Source organism: Bufo gargarizans, unplaced genomic scaffold (assembly GCF_014858855.1).
Source record: "Bufo gargarizans isolate SCDJY-AF-19 unplaced genomic scaffold, ASM1485885v1 original_scaffold_813_pilon, whole genome shotgun sequence".
In the NCBI taxonomy this organism is placed as follows: domain Eukaryota; kingdom Metazoa; phylum Chordata; class Amphibia; order Anura; family Bufonidae; genus Bufo; species Bufo gargarizans.
The window spans coordinates 108,802-130,306 of record NW_025334706.1 but is presented as its reverse complement, the minus strand read 5'-3'; the positions used below and the strand labels follow the sequence as shown (position 1 = coordinate 130,306).

General features: G+C 46.3%; 2 protein-coding genes across 2 annotated transcripts in view; both read right to left on the bottom strand.

Annotated features, from left to right (window-relative positions):
* Positions 1–9,463, bottom strand: part of LOC122924102 — a 36,048-nt gene extending 26,585 nt beyond the window's left edge. Inside the window, exons 1-2 of the mRNA XM_044275027.1 lie at positions 9,348–9,463; positions 821–2,419 (exon numbers count right to left, since the gene is read on the bottom strand). Coding sequence (XP_044130962.1) covers positions 821–2,419; positions 9,348–9,453 — 1,705 coding nt within the window. The 5' untranslated portion in view covers positions 9,454–9,463. The remainder of the gene's footprint in view (positions 1–820; positions 2,420–9,347) is intronic.
* A 37-nt stretch (positions 9,464–9,500) lies between these two features.
* LOC122924111 (E3 ubiquitin-protein ligase TRIM39-like) lies at positions 9,501–11,052 on the bottom strand. Its single transcript, XM_044275036.1, has one exon. It carries the CDS (start codon positions 11,040–11,042, stop codon positions 9,501–9,503), a length of 1,542 nt encoding a protein of 513 aa, XP_044130971.1. The 5' UTR covers positions 11,043–11,052.
* Between the last annotated feature and the right edge of the window lie 10,453 nt (positions 11,053–21,505).

Below are 21,505 nucleotides of genomic sequence, written 5' to 3'. Positions count from 1 at the left end.
AGAGAAAGAAAAAACTAAGAGGTCCAGAATCTGCATGGCCGAGCATTGGACTCAGTCAGCAAGGTATTTGTTATTTAAGGCTGATAGAAACTTTACTGCTGTGAGGGGCACATTGCTAAGGCACCCTTTACCCTTGGATACGGTCCAGGCCTGTTATATCTTAATCCTGTACACCTCAGCTGGGAATTACAGCCACTATTGCAAAAACTTTATTACCAGCCTTCGATTTTTCAGAGAGAGAGAGAGACTTGGCGAGATGGAGTACTACAACTAGGGATGAGCAAATCGACTTCGGATAAAACATCAATTCGAATAAAACTTCGTTGTAATACTGTACCGAGCAGGACCTCCGTACAGTATTAGAATGTACTGGCTCCGATAAGCCGAAGTTATTTCTTCACTAAGTCTCGCGATACTAACTTCATAAATTAATTTGTACTGTAAAAAAAAAAATCCGGTTCGGTTCCAAGGTACCACTCATCAGAGCCAATACATTCTAATACTGTACGGAGCTCCAGCTCCGTACAATATTACAACAAAGTTTTGTGCGAATCGACTTTGGATGTTTCATCCGAAGTCGATTCGCTCATCCCTAACTACAACCCCCACCCTGGCTTATATCTATACATTTTTATCTGGGAAAATTTGCACTGAGAATTGTTTTGAACTGTTTTGAGACTTTTGGATGTACTACAACTCCCATTCTGTTTATCTTCTACAACTGGTCTGGTTACTAATTCCATGAACATGCACTGACCACAGCACCTACATCTCATGCCTTGCACCCTCACCAAATCCACAACACCAGGGGCACCTTAACTACCATCAGGCAGAAGACCCAACATTAGGGTGTTCCCCTGTCGTCTGCTCCACTTCTCTAGGGCCACAGCATCAGGACTATCTGACCAGAAGAAAGCATAAAGGGGCTTAGTGAAGGTGGCAGTGAAAGTGTGCAGGTGTCTAACAGGGACACCCAGCTGGTAAATGGACAGCTGCCCGGCCTCGTAAGCCAGATAAACCCCAAACTTCCGACAACATAAATTACAGGACAAATGGACAATGTTACTCTCATGAACAGCTAAACACTGGTTAGAATTCCTCTGAAAAGTCCAGGAGGCCCCATAGACACAATTTTCATAAGGGTAGGTCACACCAAACCTCCAGGTCCCCAGATCACTGGTGTCCACCTCCCAGTAATGTTGGCCAGACGAAAAACTCTGAGTACTTAAAACCTCATTTTCAGGAAACCTCTCTGGGCAATCTGGAACTTCTTCGTCTTCATAATTCAATGATGCAGTCTTCAAGTTTTCTGATGTACATAGATTATTAGCAGCCATATTAACATCCAGCGAGAGCTCCACAGGGTCCAGCAAAAACAGCCAGGGATTGACATGGGATGTCACATTAGATAATTGTTGATGTATGGACTTCTTGATCAGGTCCTCATCTAGGCCACTTGTATCTTCAACCTTCTGATCACAAAGATCTTCATCGTCCTCTTGACCCCAATTGTTTTGACATTTTGGGTCTTGCAAGACAGTTATGGGATCAGTCATCTTACACAACTCCTCGATTTCACCCATTTTCTTGGACAGATGGTTCTTCTTTATCTCCAGCTGTTGGATCTGGTCCAAGATGAAGACTGATACCTGCTTTTCCTGTCCAGAGATCTCACTAAGGACCCTTCTCTCCACGTCCTCCAGTTGTTTTCTGAGGTCTGTGAGCAGAGCGTTGACTTTACCTTTTATCTTAGCTGCCTTGCCCTTCTCTTTTTCCAGGCGTTCTTGTAGATTCTGGATTTTTGTCTCAGACTCCTTCTTCTTAGAGGTCAACGTCTCCAGAACCTTTGTAAGATTATCTTTCTTCTCTTCAGAGGCTTCATCCAAAGACTGAACTTGGTGTCCATTGTGGTCTCCATAAACCTGACAGTAAACACAGATGCACATCTCATCTTTGAGGCAGTAATACTCCAGGATTCCATTGTGGGTGGAGCATTTTCGGTTCTCCAGGCAAGTGGTGGGCTCAATCAAGGCATGTTTTGGTGATTTGTTGTGGACTTTCAGGTGTTTTCCACACAGAGAAGCTTCACACAACACACAGGACTTCACAGCAGGCACCGGGCAGTGCAGACAGTAGGTACAGATGACCTCGGCCTTTCTTTTCTGTCCTGGTGGAGGCAGGAAATGCTTTGCTATACTTTTCAGAGTAACGTTCTTGTACAATGATGGCCGCTTATTGAACACTTGTCTGCAGTCAGGGCAGCTATAAGCTCCTTTCCCCCACTGTACATCCAACACACGATCGATGCACCCCCGGCAGAAGTTGTGTCCGCACCTCAGGGTGACGGGGTCTGTGTAGACGTTCAGGCAGATGGAGCAGTTCAGCTCGTCTCTCAGATCAGCAGACGCCATTGTGGACTCTGCAATGAAACAGAAACTTTTCTATAAAAACCACAACGTTCTTCCTGTGAGCTCAGGGTTTCGAGATGGGTGGAGACTCTTTAACCCTTTACAGATCAGGTAAATGTTACAGACTTAGGTGCTGGGCCTTGGCTCATTCGCTTCCAGGCCTCCGCTGCATGTCTTGGGTTTCTCAATTAAAACTTTTATCTTGAAACCGCTGCAGCCAATCACTGGCCACAGTGGAGATCACATGACTATTTAACATAATGCAAGGGAAGCAGTGGTCAGTTATTGGCTGTAACGGCATCAAACAGGAAGTTTTCATCAAGGTACTCAAGACAAGCAACGGGGGCTGGGGAGCAAACGATCTGGGGCCCCGCACTGGGGATCAGGTAAGTATGATCACCAACAAATGTCCTGTCAGTCTCAAAAATTAGTGTATACAAACCCTTTAAGGAGTTAATTTTTTAAGGGTGTTTTATACCAGTATTCTTCTATATGCGACACAGAATGGGTTCAAGTAAACTAACCCCACTGCACTCCTTAAAAGGCCAATCACTTAAAGGGGTTGTCTCATTACAGACAATGGGGGCGTATTGCTAGGATGTGGCCCCATTGTTTTATAGATGCGGGCCCACCGCTGGGACCCGCACCTATATAGAGAACTGAGCCGAGAAGGAGGGGGCACTGCGCATGCGCCGCCGCCCTCCATTCATTTTCTATGAGGCCGCCATAAATAGTTATGCAGCCAGGTGCCCCACTATATGTTAGTTATGCCCCCTATATATACTAGTTAGAGCCAGGTGCCCCCCCTATACTATTTATGCAGCCAGGTGCCCCCCTATATGTTAGTTATGCTCCCTATATATACTAGTTAGAGCCAGGTGCCCCCCCCCCAATATACTATTTATGCAGCCAGGTGCCCCCCCCCCTTATATACTATTTATGCAGCCATGTGCCCCCCCCCATATATACTATTTATGCAGCCATGTGCCCCCCCTATATACTAGTTATGCAGCCATGCCCCCCCCATATACTAGTTATGCAGCCATGTGCACCTCCATATACTAGTTATGCAGCCATGTGCCCCTCCATATACTAGTTATGCAGCCATGTGCCCCCCCCCCCATATACAAACCGGATTCCAAAAAACGTTGGGACACTATACAAATCGTGAATAAAAACTGAATGCAATGATGTGGAGGTGCCAACTTCTAATATTTTTTTCAGAATAGAACATAAATCACGGAACAAAAGTTTAAACTGAGAAAATGTACCATTTTAAGGGAAAAATATGTTGAATCAGAATTTCATGGTGTCAACAAATCCCCAAAAAGTTGGGACAAGGCCATTTTCACCACTGTGTGGCATCTCCCCTTCTTCTTACAACACTCAACAGACGTCTGGGGACCGAGGAGACCAGTTTCTCAGGTTTAGAAATAGGAATGCTCTCCCATTCTTGTCTAATACAGGCCTCTAATTGTCCAATCGTCTTGGGCCTTCTTTGTTGCACCTTCCTCTTTATGATGCGCCAAATGTCCTCTATAGGTGACAGATCTGGACTGCAGACCGGCCATTTCAGTCCCCGGATCCTTCTCCTACGCAGCCATGATGCTGTGATTGATGCAGAATGTGGTCTGGCATTATCTTGTTGAAAAATGCAGGGTCTTCCCTGAAAGAGATGACGTCTGGATGGAGCAGATGTTGTTCTAGAACCTGAATATATTTTTCTGCATTGATGGTGCCTTTCCAGACATGCAAGCTGCCCATGCCACACGCACTCATGCCACCCCATACCATCAGAGATGCAGGCTTCTGAACTGAGCGTTGATAACAACTTGGGTTGTCCTTGTCCTCTTTGGTCCGGATGACATGGCGTCCCAGATTTCCAAAAAGAACTTTGAATCGTGACTCGTCTGACCACAGAACAGTCTTCCATTTTGCCACACTCCATTTTAAATGATCCCTGGCCCAGTGAAAACGCCTGAGCTTGTGGATCTTGCTTAGAAATGGCTTCTTCTTTGCACTGTAGAGTTTCAGCTGGCAACGGCGGATGGCACGGTGGATTGTGTTCACTGACAATGGTTTCTGGAAGTATTCCTGAGCCCATTCTGTGATTTCCTTTACAGTAGCATTCCTGTTTGTGGTGCAGTGTCGTTTAAGGGCCCGGAGATCACGGGCATCCAGTATGGTTTTACGGCCTTGACCCTTACGCACAGAGATTGTCCCAGATTCTCTGAATCTTCGGATGATGTTATGCACAGTTGATGATGATAGATGCAAAGTCTTTGCAATGTTTCGCTGGGTAACACCTTTCTGATATTGCTCCACTATCTTTCTGCGCAACATTGTGGGAATTGGTGATCCTCTACCCATCTTGGCTTCTGAGAGACACGGCCGCTCTGAGAAGCTCTTTTTATACCCAATCATGTTGCCAATTGACCTAATTAGTGTTAATTGGTCTTCCAGCTCTTCGTTATGCTCAAATATACTCTTTCCAGCCTCTTATTGCTACTTGTCCCAACTTTTTTGGGATTTGTTGACACCGTGAAAATTTGAATCAACGTATTTTTCCTTTAAAATGATACATTTACTCTGATTAAACGTTTGATCCGTCATCTACGTTCTATTACACATAAAATACTGACATTTGCATCTCCACATCATTGCATTCAGTTTTTATTCACAATTTGTTTAGTGTCCCAACTTTTTGGGAATCCGGTTTGTACTAGTTATGCAGCCATGCCCCCCTATATACTAGTTATGCAGCCATGTCCCCCCTATATACTAGTTATGCAGCCATGTCCCCCCTATATACTAGTTATGCAACCATGTCTCCCCCTATATACTAGTTATGCAGCCATGTCCCCCCTATATACTAGTTATGCAGCCATGTCCCCCCTATATACTAGTTATGCAGCCATGCCCCCCCTATATACTAGTTATGCAGCCATGTCCCCCCCTATATACTAGTTATGCAGCCATGTCCCCCCCTATATACTAGTTATGCATCCATGTCCCCCCCTATATACTAGTTATGCAGCCATGTCCCCTCCATATACAAGTTATGCAACCTTGTCTCCCCCCTATATACTAGTTATGCAGCCATGTCCCCCCTATATACTAGTTATGCAGCCATGTCCCCCCTATATACTAGTTATGCAGCCATGCCCCCCCTATATACTAGTTATGCAGCCATGCCCCCCCTATATACTAGTTATGCAGCCATGTCCCCCCTATATACTAGTTATGCAGCCATGTCCCCCCTATATACTAGTTATGCAGCCATGCCCCCCTATATACTAGTTATGCAGCCATGTCCCCCTATATACTAGTTATGCAGCCATGTCCCCCTATATACTAGTTATGCAGCCATGTCCCCCCTATATACTAGTTATGCAGCCATGTCCCCCCCTATATACTAGTTATGCAGCCATGTCCCCCCCTATATACTAGTTATGCAGCCATGTCCCCTCCATATACAAGTTATGCAACCATGTCTCCCCCCTATATACTAGTTATGCAGCCATGTCCCCCCCTATATACTAGTTATGCAGCCATGTCCCCCCTATATACTAGTTATGCAGCCATGCCCCCCCTATATACTAGTTATGCAGCCATGCCCCCCCTATATACTAGTTATGCAGCCATGCCCCCCCTATATACTAGTTATGCAGCCATGTCCCCCCTATATACTAGTTATGCAGCCATGTCCCCCTATATACTAGTTATGCAGCCATGTCCCCCTATATACTAGTTATGCAGCCATGTCCCCCCCTATATACCAGTTATGCAGCCATGTCCCCCCTATATACTAGTTATGCAGCCATGTCCCCCCTATATACTAGTTATGCAGCCATGTCCCCCTATAAGGTCCAGCCCCCTATATACTAGTTATGCAGCCATGTCCCCCCTATATACTAGTTATGCAGCCATGTCCCCCTATATACTAGTTATGCAGCCAGGTCGGTGTCCTCTACATCATAGCTATAAATCCTCCCCTGGCTCCTCGGCCCCAGCAGCGCGGTGCAGTTACATGGGGCTGCTGTGTAGGAGGACGAGCCGTACCCCTCACTACACAGACCAGCAGCCATGTCTGACACTATATCGCAGACTGCTTCACCATTACAGCTGAGATAAGGATAGAGAAACATGGGGGAGTACAGCGCTGAGGTGGCAGCCATTAGTGAGGGGGGATGAGGAAAGGACACAGAGCAGTACCTAGTGCATCCGACTGGCGGGAAACAGAGGCCAAGACGCGGGAACCCAAGCCCCGCCCACCGAGTGCGAGGGGCGGGGCTTCGTCCTGCAGACGTCTGCAGCGTGTGTCTGCCGGATGGCAGCGGCGGGTCAGGCGCAAATGGCGGCCGGACTAAGAAGTCTTGTCGCCATTTTCCAATACTAAGTCACATTGGCGGCCATTTTGGTCGCCATCTGGAGGCCTGCATTATTGTCGCATGACAGTTTTTATAATGGCAGTCTATGGTGTTGCACTGTAACATGCTGCGACTGTCACAAAAAACCCATTCAAGATGGTCGCAGCATGTGGCAGTGCGACACCATAGACCGCCAGTATAAACATTGTTCCAATTGCATTGCTGTCCTTTACTAAGGCTAGGTCTTCTTGACGACATTATGTTGCACTAATGTCGCGTGACAATTTTTATAATGGCAGTCTATGGTGTCGCACTGCGACTGCGACGCAACAGTCGCAGAAAAAGCCATCTCGAATGGATTTTCTGCGACTGTTGCGTCGCTGTCGCAGCATGTTGCAGTGCGACACCATAGACTGCCTTTATAAAAATTGTCGCGCGACAAATGTCGTCGTGTAGACCTAGTCTTAGGGACGGCACATGGCTGCGTCTGGTGAGCAGGACATGGAGTCACCTGGTCTGGTCTCCTCTGTGGCCGGTCACTGTTCTGGTCCAGGTAGCCACCACCTTCCATTGCCCTTGGCCTGGGCTCTATAGGTGCACCATGGTACGGCACATACGTATCCACTATGGCTGTCGCCAGTACCGGCAGTGGGTGACATGTGGGGCTCACTGATGGGGTCACATAGACCAGGCCATGTTAACGCCGTACATTTATTCACGTACAATAACAGTCCTTCACGTACATGACGCATCAGATCCGGCACCAGATGTGACCGAGGACTGTATATATTCATCATGTGGATACCGCATCGCGTACCTGCACGTATTACATGGCGGACTTTACCATTTATTTACATCTCAATTATAGCAAAAGTCTTGTAATGTCGCCTGGAAACCATCAGCAAGTAGGCCGACTGCTGTGGACTGACGCTTTCCGGTCACATGGGCTCCGCTCCTCTGAACGGGCGGCACATCTGTACAAGGCGGAGTAATAAGAAGAGATCCTGCAGCAGCTGCAGCCTACATGGTGACGGCTTCTAGTGGTTTATAAACAGAAGCTGTGACTATGGTTTATCATAGGTTCAGGAGGGGGTTATGTTAGTCACAAGAGTTCTGGGCTGATTGGAGCACTGTGTGGTGGTATTATATGAGCACTGCATTGCAGTATTATCAGAGTGTGGTCTGGCAGTATTATATGAGCACTGTGTGGTGGTATTATATGAGCACTGCATTGCAGCATTATCAGAGTGTGGTCTGGCAGTATTATATGAGCACTGTGTGGTGGTATTATTTGAGCACTGCATTGCAGCATTATCAGAGTGTGGTCTGGCAGTATTATATGAGCACTGTGTGGTGGTATTATGGTCTGGCAGTATTATATGAGCACTGTGTGGTGGTATTATTTGAGCACTGCATTGCAGCATTATCAGAGTGTGGTCTGGCAGTATTATATGAGCACTGTGTGGTGGTATTATTTGAGCACTGCATTGCAGCGTTATCAGAGTGTGGTCTGGCAGTATTATATGAGCGCTGTGTGGTGGTATTACTTGAGAGCTGTATGGTTGTATCCACTGAGCACTGCACTGCATCATTATCACAGTATGGTATGGCAGTATTATATGAGCGCTGTGTGGTGGTATTATTTGAGCAGTGTATGGTCACGAGTATCGTGTTGCAGCGTTCTCAGAGTATGGTGTGGCAGTATTATATGAGCGCTGTGTGGTGGTATTATTTGAGCAGTGTATGGTGCTATTATATGAGCATTGTGTAGTGATAATATTTGAGCACCGTGTGGTGGTAATATTTCAGCACTGTATGGTCATGAGCACTGCATTGCGGCATTATCAGAGTATAGTGTGGCAGTATTATATGAGTGCTGTGTGGTGGTATTATTTGAACAGTGCATGGTGCTATTTTATAAGCATTGTGTGGTGGTAATATTTGAGCACTATGTGGCAGTATTATTTGAGCACTGTGTGGTGGAAATATTTGAGCACTGTGTGGTTGTGAGCCATGCATTGCGGCATTATCAGAATATGGTGTGACAGTATTATATGAGTGCTGTGTGGTGGTAATATTTAAGCACTATATGGTCATGAGCATTGTGTTGCAGCATTCTCAGAGTATGGTGTGGCAGTATTATATGAGTGCTGTGTGATGGTATTATTTGAACAGTGTATGGTGCTATTATTTGAGCACTATGTGGCAGTATTATTTGATCACTGTGTGGTGGTAATATTTGAGCACTGTATGGTCAAGAGCATTGCTTTGCAGCATTATTAGAGTATGGTGTGGCAGAATTATATGAGCATTGTGTGGTGCTATTATTTAAGCATTGAAGATCTGTATTATTTGGCAGTTGTATGGCAGCATTATCAGAACATTGTAAGGCAGTATGATTAGAGCATGCTATGGCGTTAGTAGGCACTGTACAGTATATTATATGTGTAGTGTATGGCAGTGGCGGCATTTCATAATATTGTCATTTACATTACTGTATACAGATGGTCTTTGGCCACCGTTAGGCACCGTATTTTATACATATACTACAATATGGGCTGAAGCCAACCTGAGGTACCGCACAGGACATCATCGGCTCTGGTTACATTATCAGATAGGTTATTACTGGAATGGCTTCCTTTACAAGTGGGGACAATCAGATAACAGACAACCATTAGAGGTGAAGCTTCAGTGACCTTCAAGAGACATACAGGTCGGTCCTTCAGCTTTTGATTTTGACCCAAGCAGCGCAGTCTTCATTATTTATCCAGAATAAAGCATGGACTGGCTCAGTAAAGGTGGCAGTGAAGGTGTGCAGATGTCTAATGGGGTCACCCAGAAGGTAAAAGGACAGCTGCCCGGCCTCGTAATCCAGATACACCCCGAACCTCTGACAACATAAATTATAGGACAAACGGACAATGCTACTCTTATGAACGGCTAAACACTGGTTATAATTCCTCCGCAAAGTCCAGGAGGCCCCATGGGCACCATTTCGATAGGGGTAGGTCACACCCAATCTCCAGTTTCCAAGTTTACTGATGTCAACTTCCCAATAATGTCGCCTGGATGAAAAGCACTGGGTGCTTAAAATCTCATTTCTCGGACACCAATCTGGGCAAGGGGGCCGTTCTTCTTCTACATAAGTCAACGATGCAGTCTTCAAGTCTTCTGATATACGTAGATTATTAGCAGCTGTATATACATCCAACGAGAGGTCCACAGGGTCCAGCAAAAACAGCCAGGGGTTGATATGGGCTATCACATTAGATACTTGTTCATGTATGGTCTTTTTGATCAGGTCCTCATCTAGGTCAACTGTACCTTCAACCTTCTGATCATTGTGGTCCTCTTGAACCCAATTGTTTTCACATTTCGGGTCTAGTAAGACAGTTATGGGATCAGTCATCTTACACCGCTCCTCAATTTCACACATTTTATTGGACAGATGGTTCTTCTTTATGTCCAGCTGTTGGATCTGGTCCAAGATGAAGACTGATACCTGCTTTTCCTGCCCAGAGATCTCACTGAGGACCCTTCTCTCCACGTCCTCCAATTGTTTTCTAAGGTCTGTGAACAGAGCGTTGACTTTACCTTTTATCTTAGCTGCCTTGCCCTTTTCTTTTTTCAGGCGTTCTTGTAGATTCTGGATTTTTGTCTCAGCCTCCTTCTTCTTCGAGGTCAGTGTCTCCAGAACCTTTGTCAGTTTCTTCTTCTTCTCTTTAGAGGCTTCATCCAGAGACTGAACTTGGTGGCCATTGTGGTCTCCATCAACCCGACAGTAGACACAGATGCACACCTGATCTTTGGGGCAGTAATACTCCAGGATCTTCTTGTGAGTAGAGCATTTTCTGTTCTCCAAGGAAGTGGTGGGCTCAATCAAGACGTGTTCCGGCGATTTGTTGTGGGCTTTCAGGTGCCTTCCACATAGAGAAGCTTCACACAACACACAAGACTTCACAGCAGGTACCGGGCAGTGTAGACAGTAGGTGCAGATGACCCCGGCCTTTCCTCTTTGTCCTGGTGGAGGCTGGAAATGCTTCACTATACTTCTCAGAGTAACGTTCGTGCACAGTGATGGTCGCTGATTGAACACTTGCCTGCAGTCAGGGCAGTTATAAACTCTTGACCTCCTCTGTGAATTCAACGCCAGATCGATGCACCCCCGGCAGAAGTTGTGTCCGCACCTCAGGGTGACGGGATCTGTGTAGATGTTCAGGCAGATGGAGCAGTTCAGCTCGTCTCTCAGCTCAGCAGACGCCATTGTGGACTGAGCAATGAAACCGAAACTTGTCTATGAAAGTCAACGTGCTTCCTGTGAGCTCACAGCTTCGAGATTAGGCGGAGACTGTTTAACCCCTGTGAGACAGTGACAGAGAAAGTGGTCAGAGGTCACTATATTTTGCCAAGTTTCCGCTCATATGTGTACTAAGTTCTAACAAGTAGGTATCTCATCCGGGGAAAGCTGGATGAGATGCTGCATATGGAGCCCTGGAAAGCTGAGTAGTTTGCTAAGGGATTGTTTAAGTCCTGTTTTGGGGTCTGGATTTTTATGGTCTGATAAGCAGGTTGGTAGTTGGGCCTATCATTCCCTTCTAGTCCAGTCCAGAGGTTTTCTGCAGCCCTCAATCAGTTTAGATGTTGGAGCTCAGCAGTGGCCTATAAAATATGGGCATTGTGTGCACTTTAGGGGAAGGCCCTGGTTTGTGGGACGATGACCAGCTGCAGCCAAGTGGACATTTGCCGTTGGGTAACGTGTTGTTTTCGCTTGGTAGTATACCACTTGTGTAGTCAGGGAAACTTGCTTATTAGAGCTCAGATAAGCGGGGGTTAATTTTTGTGCTGTGCCTGGAGGTAAGGGCTATATGGTTAGGGTGGCTTCACATGTGGCTCAATCCATAGGTGGAAAAATCTGCATCGTAAAGTTCCTCACATGGTCCTTTGGAGTTTCACTCTGTCTTCTCTAAAAACCTGATGTCTTGTGGATTTTGTGAGGCCCAATGTCTGGCCACATAAACCTAAAAATATGCAGATTGTATTTTTTGGTCTGCAAAATGTCGACAGAGTAACTGGTATGTGTGAACAGGCCCTTATGCTGTCTGCACGCATTCATTGATTTTCTGCGGATTTGCCCCAGACTTTGTGCAGCAGTGAAAATCCACCCAAAGAATTGAAGCAGTGTGGCTTATCCGTCGTGTTTAGTGAACTTGTGTTTTAAGTTCAGCGTCTAAAGTTCGAGTTCGGGTTATCGGAGTATCCCGTTATGGATTCCGCTACCACAGACCATAACGGAATTTAGAATCCATAACGGGATACTTCGATAACCCGAACTCGAACTTTAGACGCCGAACTTAAAACACAAGTTCGCTCAACACTAGTTGTGTTTTCTGCGCCATGTGAACGCACCCGTATTATACTACGCTGCAGATATGGCGCCTAACAGGGGTGGCGGCATACGGTGCAGAATACTGCACAAAAAAACCATGTAAATCCAAACTATTTATCGTGTTTTTGGCGTGGATCTTCCGCAGATCTCACCCTTCCACTGAAACGAGTGAAATCCGCGCAAGAAAAACGTGACAACAATTGACCTGCTGTGAATTTCAGAATCCGCAGATCGGGTCAATTTCTGCACCTAAGAAAAAAGCAAAGTGCAGGTAAGATTTTGTATCTCATTCACTTCTGTATCCACAGAAAGTCCACATGAAAAAACGCACGTAATACGCACCGTGCGCAGCCATCTTAAGTCCGCGTGGAGGCCGCTTGAGGTCTGGTTCACACACGGTTAAAAGCGGCAGTTTCTTTGTTGGTTTTTTTTTTTACAAAGCCAGAAGTGAATTCAAAAGGAGTGAGAGCTGTAAAGGGAGGACGTCTTCTTCTCCTCCCCCCGGAATCCTGGCTTTGACTAAAAAAACTGCTGTGTGTGAAGCTGCCCTTACAGAGAGGGTGGACTTTGCAGACCTTTAGCTATAGGGTGGTCACAGAAGGTTCTAGACTGGAACTTGTAGTCCTCCTCCTTTGGCCGTAGAGTAAGAACTGATCGTTCCTGCTAGAAACAAACCGAATGTTCTTGGTAATCTCCACTATTGTGAACTTCTCATCCAGCTTTTCCAGAATCAGATATAACTAAGAATCGGCTGAAGGAATTGGAAATACCTTGATTAAAGAGGACGCTGTGGGGCCTGATGTCCTTCTGACCTCCTGACAATCACTGATCACAATGTGTTCCTGCTGAGATCCCAGCGATCAGTGGTGAAGAGACCAGGCAGTAAGTGTTCAATTTCCCTGCAGCGCCATCACAGGGGAAATCAGGAATTACAGCGCGGGTTCTGTATAATGCAGGAAAGTAAAGGTCCTCCAGAGTGGGAGACGCCCTTTATACCTCTGACCATTCTGCCCAAAGATGGGGGTACTAATAGGGTATATATAAAAGACCTCCTTTAAGGAGATCATCTCTATATTTCCTAGTGTTTAGTAGAACCCCCCGAGAGAAGCTGCGTGGAGGAGACCTCATGGGGGGCTACTGCTCCGTCAGTGTCTATTGGGCTCACGGAGATGGCCAGTGGTCCGCAGTCACTGGATGGGGCGTCAGCATCATGCTTCAGACTCCTCCTGCAGTTACTTTAGGAACCAGATTCTAGTGATCGGAGAACCCAGGGATCAGACATCATCCATCCTGTGGGTCATGAAGCTCTGCGGGCATCATCATGTGCCAGGTGCTGAGGACTATGGACGGACAGATCTCCTCGGAAGGCACCACCCTGACCGCATAATGCTGGAGTTTTTTTTTGGGGGGGGGGGGGGTTAACAAGTATTTTTGACAAAAAATGCAAATTTATTGAAATATCCATTCACACAATGCACCAATAAGCAGAGAGGAGAAACTCCCAAGATCTAAGCAGAAGACCATCAATCATCTCAGCGTGGACGGATCACTTACTGGTATAGTCACGTGGGCTCAGGAGGAAGGTTCCAGATTCTCTGACATCTCAGGAAGATATTCCTTAAAGGGGTGATCCCGTGATCAATGTAAAAATGAGAATCAGACAATATATAGAACATGACAACCTTCTTTTCAGGAAGTGTCCTTTCTGCTGCAGCTCTCTCCCTTTCACAGTCCGAGGGTGTGTCCTTTCTGCTGCAGCTCCCAGGGCATGTCCTTTCTGCTGCAGCTCTCCCACCATCACAGCTCAGGCAGCATGTCCTTATTGCTGGAGCTCTCCCCCTTTCATAGCTGAGGGGGAGTGTCCTTTCTGCTGAAGATTTCAGGGCACATCCTTTCTGCTGCAGCTCTATTCCTATCACAGCTCAGGGGACATGTCCTTTCTGATGCAGCTCTCTCTGTCCATATTACAGCTCAGGGGACATGCCCTTTCTTCTGCAGCTCTCTCTCCATATTACAGCTAAAGAGGCATGTCCTTTCTGCTGCAGCTCTCTCCCTATCACATTCCGAGGGTGTGTCCTTTCTGCTGCAGCTCCCAGGGCATGTCCTTTCTGCCGCAGCTCTATTCCTATCACAGCTCAGGGGGCATGTCCTTTCTGCTGAAGCTCTCTCCATATTACAACTCAAGGGGGATGTCCTTTCTGCTGCATATCTTTTACCTGCAGCTGTCAAAGCTTTTGCACTACATTTTGCTGGTGACAGCTAATGGTTGGAACTAAGCATGTGCGACCATCTCAACAATGTTATTGCGGTGGACGTAGAACTAAGGAAAAAAACAACAACAGGTGGCGCTACACAGTTAATTTCTAGTGAATAACTCAGGGGCTGTACTAAATGTTTAATTACTTGCAATTACAAAGGTTTTCTGGTCCAGGTGCTGGTTTGAAAACTTTTTTCATGGGACAACCCGGTCGCTGGCACCTCCGCTGAAGGACGTTGGCCTGGCCTGCAGTGCACAGGCAGCCGTCTCACCACCAAGAGCCATGACTGAGGCCACCCAATCAGTGGAGGTCTCAGCGGTAGTATCTCACCATACACAAAGTACTCCCATCATGCTCCTCCGTAGTCTTCTTTATCTGGACATTCTCTAGGGTTTCTACCACACAAACCCTCTTAGTTTCACAATGGAGCAGTTCTATACATAGAAGGCAGCATGGAGGGGTTCGGTGAAGGTGTACAAGTGTCTGATGGGTCACCGAGCTCCTAGAAGGATGTGCGTCCACCTTCACAGTCCAGGTCGGTTCCTGATACATGAGGCAGCAGAACTTCTCTACCTTCATGTATTGATTTCTGATGTGGGACAGACAGCCTTTCATAGTGAGAATCTGATAGCTCAGCTTTACCGAGGAGAGGGCTAGGCGACCCCCTATGGTGCAAGCCCACATTTTTATATAAGAAAACAATAATTATAGTGAATTGTTGAACATCATAGTTCTGATGTCGTGGTTTTTTTTTTGCCTCAAATTGCCTAACTCTGATGGAAGGCACAAGCCAGGCCTAAGGCGGCGATACAGAGCAGCCTCCATGCAATTCAAAGAATGGGGGCACATCCAACAATAAAAAAGGAAGCGTGCCGGCTCACGGTATATAATGCACAATATGGCAAAAAGAAAGAAAAAGAATACCGAAATAGGAACCGCACATCTAAAATATGACAAATTTATTCAAGGAAACAGACACAACACAAACTAAGTTAAAATCGTTGTATACAACAAATCAAGGCCATGTGAACCATGTATCGGCACATGCCAACCTGACTCACCACAGACTCATAGACAGACCCCCACATCCATAAGCATATAACGTTGTAAAGTGCATGTAATCCATCAACAATAAATAGAGCTCAAATACTATCATAAAAATGGCATGATGGGGGGGGCGTGCGTGGTGGTCAGGAGAAAAGCCCAACGCGTATCGCCAGACTTGCTGGCTTCCTCAGGAGTGCCTAGTCCTTGGTAGCCCATAATCAGATATATATGAGAGGAGGGGGCGGTGGCCACCTCATTAGCATGGAGGAGCAGAGAGGAGTAGGAGGAGAACTCGAAAAATACACACATGTAACAGATAAAGGACGTCAGCAGACGAACGGCGTCCGGATGTGCCGTCCGCGCATGCGTCCAACCGAGCCGGCACGCGCAGGCTCGTAAGGCACTCACTGCGTGTCAGCAGCTGGAAGTGCCATAGCGCACGTGAAAGACGGGGTATACATTGGCGAGGAGAGCTGCGGGCACACACAAAGCAGCGGAGAAAGGAAAGGGAGAAAAGATATGCACAAAATAAGACAACATTTATAAGCAAAAATTTAATGGACAAAAGATCAAAGAATCAATAACAGAAAAGATACAAAAAATATAAAAATCGAAAGCACAAAAATAATAATAAAGACAAGTCAAGAAGGGGACAAAGATGAAAATGAGGCACAATAGTGAAATAAACTAATATATAAAAATAGTGATAATAAAATAGTGATCCGTGTGAATAATACAATAAAATATACCTAGATTCATGTGCGCTATGGCACTTCCGGCTGCTGACACGCAGTGAGTGCCTTATGAGCCTGCGCGTGCTGCTGTATCCGGTGTGTGGAACGCAGCGCGTGCCGGCTCGGTTGGACGCATGCGCGGACGGCACATCCGGACGCCGTTCGTCTGCTGACGTCCTTTATCTGTTACATGTGTGTATTTTTCGAGTTCTCCTCCTACTCCTCTCTGCTCCTCCATGCTAATGAGGTGGCCACCGCCCCCTCCTCTCATATATATCTGATTATGGGCTACCAAGGACTAGGCACTCCTGAGGAAGCCAGCAAGTCTGGCGATACGCGTTGGGCTTTTCTTCTGACCACCACGCATGCCCCCCATCATGCCATTTTTATGATAGTATTTGAGCCTTATTTATTGTTGATGGATTACATGCACTTTATAACGTTATATGCTTATGGATGTGGGGGTCTGTCTATGAGTTTGTGGTGAGTCAGATGGGCATGTGCTGATACATGGTTCACATGGCCTTGATTTGTTGTATACAACGATTTTAACTTATTCTGTGTTGTGTCTGTTTCCTTGAATAAATTTGTCATATTTTAGATGTGCGGTTCCTGTTTCGGTATTCTTTTCTTTCTTTCCGCCACAGAGCAGCCTCCAATAAATATTAATGTACAAGTCCTTATAATTAGCTGGTCTACGCAGTGAGGGGTTAGTGTCATGATCTGTGGTGGTCTAAGCCTGTGAAGAGGTTAATGTCAGGCTCCCTGGTGGTCTAGGACATTGAGGGGGCTAATGTCAGGATACTTGGTGATGTATGGCAATGAACAGGTTAATGTCAGAATGCCTGGTGGTCTATGGTAGCAAAGATGTTAATGTCAGGATCCATGGTGGTCTATGGCAGTAAAGAGGTTAATGTCAGGATCCACGGTGGTCTATGGCAGTGAAAAGGTTAATGTCAGGATCCACTGTGGTCTATGGCAGTGAAGGGGTTAATGTCAGGATCCACGATGGTCTATGGCAGTGAAGAGGTTAATGTCAGGATCCACGGTGGTCTATGGCAGTGAAGAGGTTAATGTCAGGATCCACGGTGGTCTATGGCAGTGAAGGTGGTGCATGGGGGCGGAGATCGGGCCCTGTTGTAGAGCAGATTGATCTTGTTGCTATCTCCAGGTCATGTGATTTGATCGCATGATCGGAACCTCGGATGTGATCCCGCTGATTATTGCGGGATCGCGCAGTCTTTGCGATGCGCAGTGTGTTATGTGGCGTCCCACCACTCGTCTTCTATTGGAGATAGTATGATTAGACAGGTGTGGGAATGATTTTCAGCTGGGTATGGTGTATAAAGGGTGTGGGTATAATTCAGAGGCACAAGCCCCTTTGAGAAAGCTAGGCGAAACGTACGTCAGGGGAATTCCGGTCCCCCCTTGGATATTGGGTTTGCATGTTATTCGATCTCGTCTACATGATTGTGTGTTGATTTAATTTGTTCATACCAGTAAACAGCATCCTGGTTGGACTTTGGAGCCGCGTTTACGGACTATATATAGTAAGTTGTTTATAGTACAGTAGATTTTTTCATACTACGTGTGTGGTTCACTATATTCCGTTGGCTAGGCAATTCTGGTTCCACATATGACCCATTCTTTATACTTGTGTTAGCTGTGTTTTGGTTTTCTAAGAGCAGGTAAAACCGGCAGATGGGAAAACCCCTTTAAATGTTGTGGGTAGGTAGGAGGCGAGTTGAGTTTTTCCTGTAGCTGAGGGTAGAACCTATGACCTTCGAGCCTGAACCCAGTATAGCTTTTCTTGGAGCACACAATGCATACCTTTCCTCTACCATCAGGGCCTACATCTACCTTCTTATCTACAACCAGCCCCATTACATGGTGACATTAATCTTGCAAGGTGAAAAACAGAAGAACTAGCTCTCCATACAATTTAGGAACATTTTCTATAACTTCTCTTCTATGGCATCTGCTGATCTGAGAGAGGAGGTGATCTGCTTCACCAGTCAGAACTTTCATACAGAACCTACAATGCAGAGATGTGGATCCCACCTCTACCGAGACTGCACTGACTGTACCATGGACCATGATTCATAGCACTCTTACTATGTCATTTTGGTGTTTTGTATATTATGACTCTGTCTATAATAAAGTAGGCTTTTACCTCCTCTTGCCTGCACTTGTGCTGTGGCCGGGATGCTTGTTTTTGATTGACAGTTTGGCTTGCAGATCGTGCACGCTCCCGCTGCTGGTAGTGTAGCAGCATGTGGAAAAATAAGAATAGTGAAGCAGGTCTTGGATCGTGACAACCAGCGTTGAAAAATGTGGCTGTCACGATCCCTCAGTTATATTGTTCGGCCCCTGCAGAGGTGCTGCCCAGACCGAGAGTGAGCGGTCTCTAAACTAAACGCTGTTACCTCTATATTTACATATAGAGATAACAGCAATTTAGAGACGGACTCACTGCTCGATCTTAGGGCTCTTTCACACGAGTGGATCTCGTGCGGGTGATCGACTGCATGAAAGAGAGCCAAGATCCGTTCCGGACAGCAGAGACACGGAGCAGTAACATGATTGATAACGCTCCGTGTCTCTTTGTGACCTTTTTGCTACAAAATCACGGTGACAACTTTATCTCATTGTGATTTTGTAGTAAAGAGATCACAGAGAGACACGGAGCTTTATCAGTCATGTTACTGCTTCGTGTCTCTGCTGTTCGCAGCAGGGCTTGGCTGTCATTCACGCAGCGGATTACCCGCACAGCATCCGCTCATGTGGGAGAGCCCTTATCTATAGCTACGTGCGGCAGGCAGATCTAGAACTCTTTCTATGGAACAGTGCATGCCCCGAAGCCTTCCATAGACATCTATGCAGCTGAGTAGAGGTGGCCGGGCAGAAGGCTCTGACGTGCGTGCTCCCAAGGTGCCTTTGTCACAACCATGGTTATGGTCGTGACTCTTGTGGTCGCATGCGGTTGTCAGTGGTTTGTTCTGTGTTGTCAACCACAGGTGAGGGCTCTGGCTTTGTTGCCTCACATGTGGTTGCCGTTGGCAACATATAGTTTGGCGGTGTAGCAGCTGGAGCTGGTTGCTGGGCTGCTCACTGTGTATGCATGCGGTTGCCTAGGGCAACGTGTGTTTATATGTCTGCACTTTCCTTGTCTGGTGTGCACAGGGTTTATTGTGTGTGTATTCCCCTTTAAGTTGCTGTCTTCCCTTCCCTGGTGTTGGAAGGGTTAAATTCCTTCCTAGTGTGTGTGCAGTGGGTGTGTCTGTGTGTGGCTACATGGGCTATTTAGCCTCTGCTGTGATCACCAGTCTGAGGGGTACTTCAGCCATGGCTAGCTGGAGTCATCCTCCTGTGATATACCATCTGCCAGTGAGGGCCACCCTTGTGGTCATAAGTTATGTTACATGGTGTTATGAAGGTGTGTGTTTGGTCTCCTTGTTATTGCAGCTTATGGTCCTGAGTTCCTGTGTGAAGCGTTTCTGCATGGGTTCCAGGCTTTGTGTCTGTGGCAGGTAGGTGTTACTTGTTGCATTTACCTGCCATTGCCATAAGCTGTTCATGTTTCCCTTTTTATGTAGCTTGGCCAGTGAGACTCCTGTTTCTACGTGTCTAGGAGGAACAGCTAGTCTTACCCTGCTTCTAGTCCAGGGCCACCCTGAGGGCTAGTAGGAATATTAGGTTCCGGAGTATGAGCCCTCCTACCATCAGGGTCGGCTCATACGGCTAGGAGACAGGGTCAGAATTAGGGATTGATAGGAGGTGACCTGCTCCCTGATTCCTGTCCTGGCCTTGCATCGACCATCCATCTTCTGGCATCGCACTGCTGAGGGTTTTCCCCATCCTCAGCTGTGACAGCCTTCCACCCATGGAAAACAGCACAGCTACATGAAACTGCGCAATCGCTGCCACCACTGCTGTATCGCTGTGGTGGCCATAACTGTAGGCTACCAAGTGTAAAGACAACAAAGATCAGAGTCCAGATATCTGAAACAGGATCGAAGACTAAAAATTGAATATATTTACTAAGTTATCATTTATGCTATTTGGAATTTAATTAAACACCTGATTCACAAGATGGGAATACCCCTTTAAGGCCCCAATATACATTAGACCATTGTAGGCCGAACCTGCTGAGAATGGCGGGTTCAGCCGACAATTTAATGTGCGGGTGACTCTCCACCGACCGGTGATATTGGAGGTGAGAAGGATCGGTCAAAATTAATATTTTCACCCAATCCTTTTCTACTTCTGGGAGAAATGCCACCACCAGAAATGTCTAAAAAAGCTTTCTCTCCTCTTCCCATTGGGAAATATATGTTCGACCGGGCTGGGAGGGAGTCAGGGAAGAGAGTTGTCAGCTGGATGATCCAACGTTCCACCGACAGCTATAAGATAAGATGCCTTTATTGTCACTGTACAATACAATGAAAGTTGTTTGGAGCAATCCTAGATGCCATGGACAGAGGAACAAGAACTGACATTTAAACTAAAGCATTGCACTAGAAAAAAACAAAACATTGCACTAGAAGGCATTACTATTCACAGTTCACAGCATATATATAGTAAGTGCTTGTGAGTGTATATATACACTGATCAGACACCACTGCAGACAAGAGGTCATCCTGGGGCCATGAATGCAGCAGTCACTTTCAGTCTGTGGTATTTTCTATCCTAGGAAGGGGCAATAATCTCCGAGCATTTAGGAGCCTGATTGCTTTGGGGGTAAAAGCTGTTCTTCAGCCTAGTGGTGCGGGCATGTAGGGCTCTATTGAATGTGTATAGCCGCACTTCGTTCCTAGCAGCTCAGTTGTAGGACTCTTGGAATTTCTTTGGTATAACGGGCACATTTTGGAAAGTCCATAGCACAGTAGAAATAAAAATAAAAAATTGTCACAACTTGTCCTTCACCGGCATCAGGTTGGAGAATAACAGGTGAATCTGTGCACCCACGGGAGGCTATGGGCATTGAGACATTGATTTCTGCAAGTGGTTAAAGGTGTTTTCAAGGGAATAATTTAAAATGTACTAGAATATGAGCAGAGATGTCCTGGGTGGTCAGGGGGTGAGGCTTCACTACGCTCTGGCACTTGCATACACAACATATTGGTGAGCGTTGCTGTCAGGCTGCTCAGCCATGATGGTGTATCATAGGCACAATTGCATTAGTATTATTATTGTCTATTGTAAAGCAGCATAGTGTGTAGTGAGGCCTCAACCCCTAACCACCATAGGCAGATCTGCAAGAGGAAGCAATCGATCCTTCTCACATTCTGGGGGTAATTTA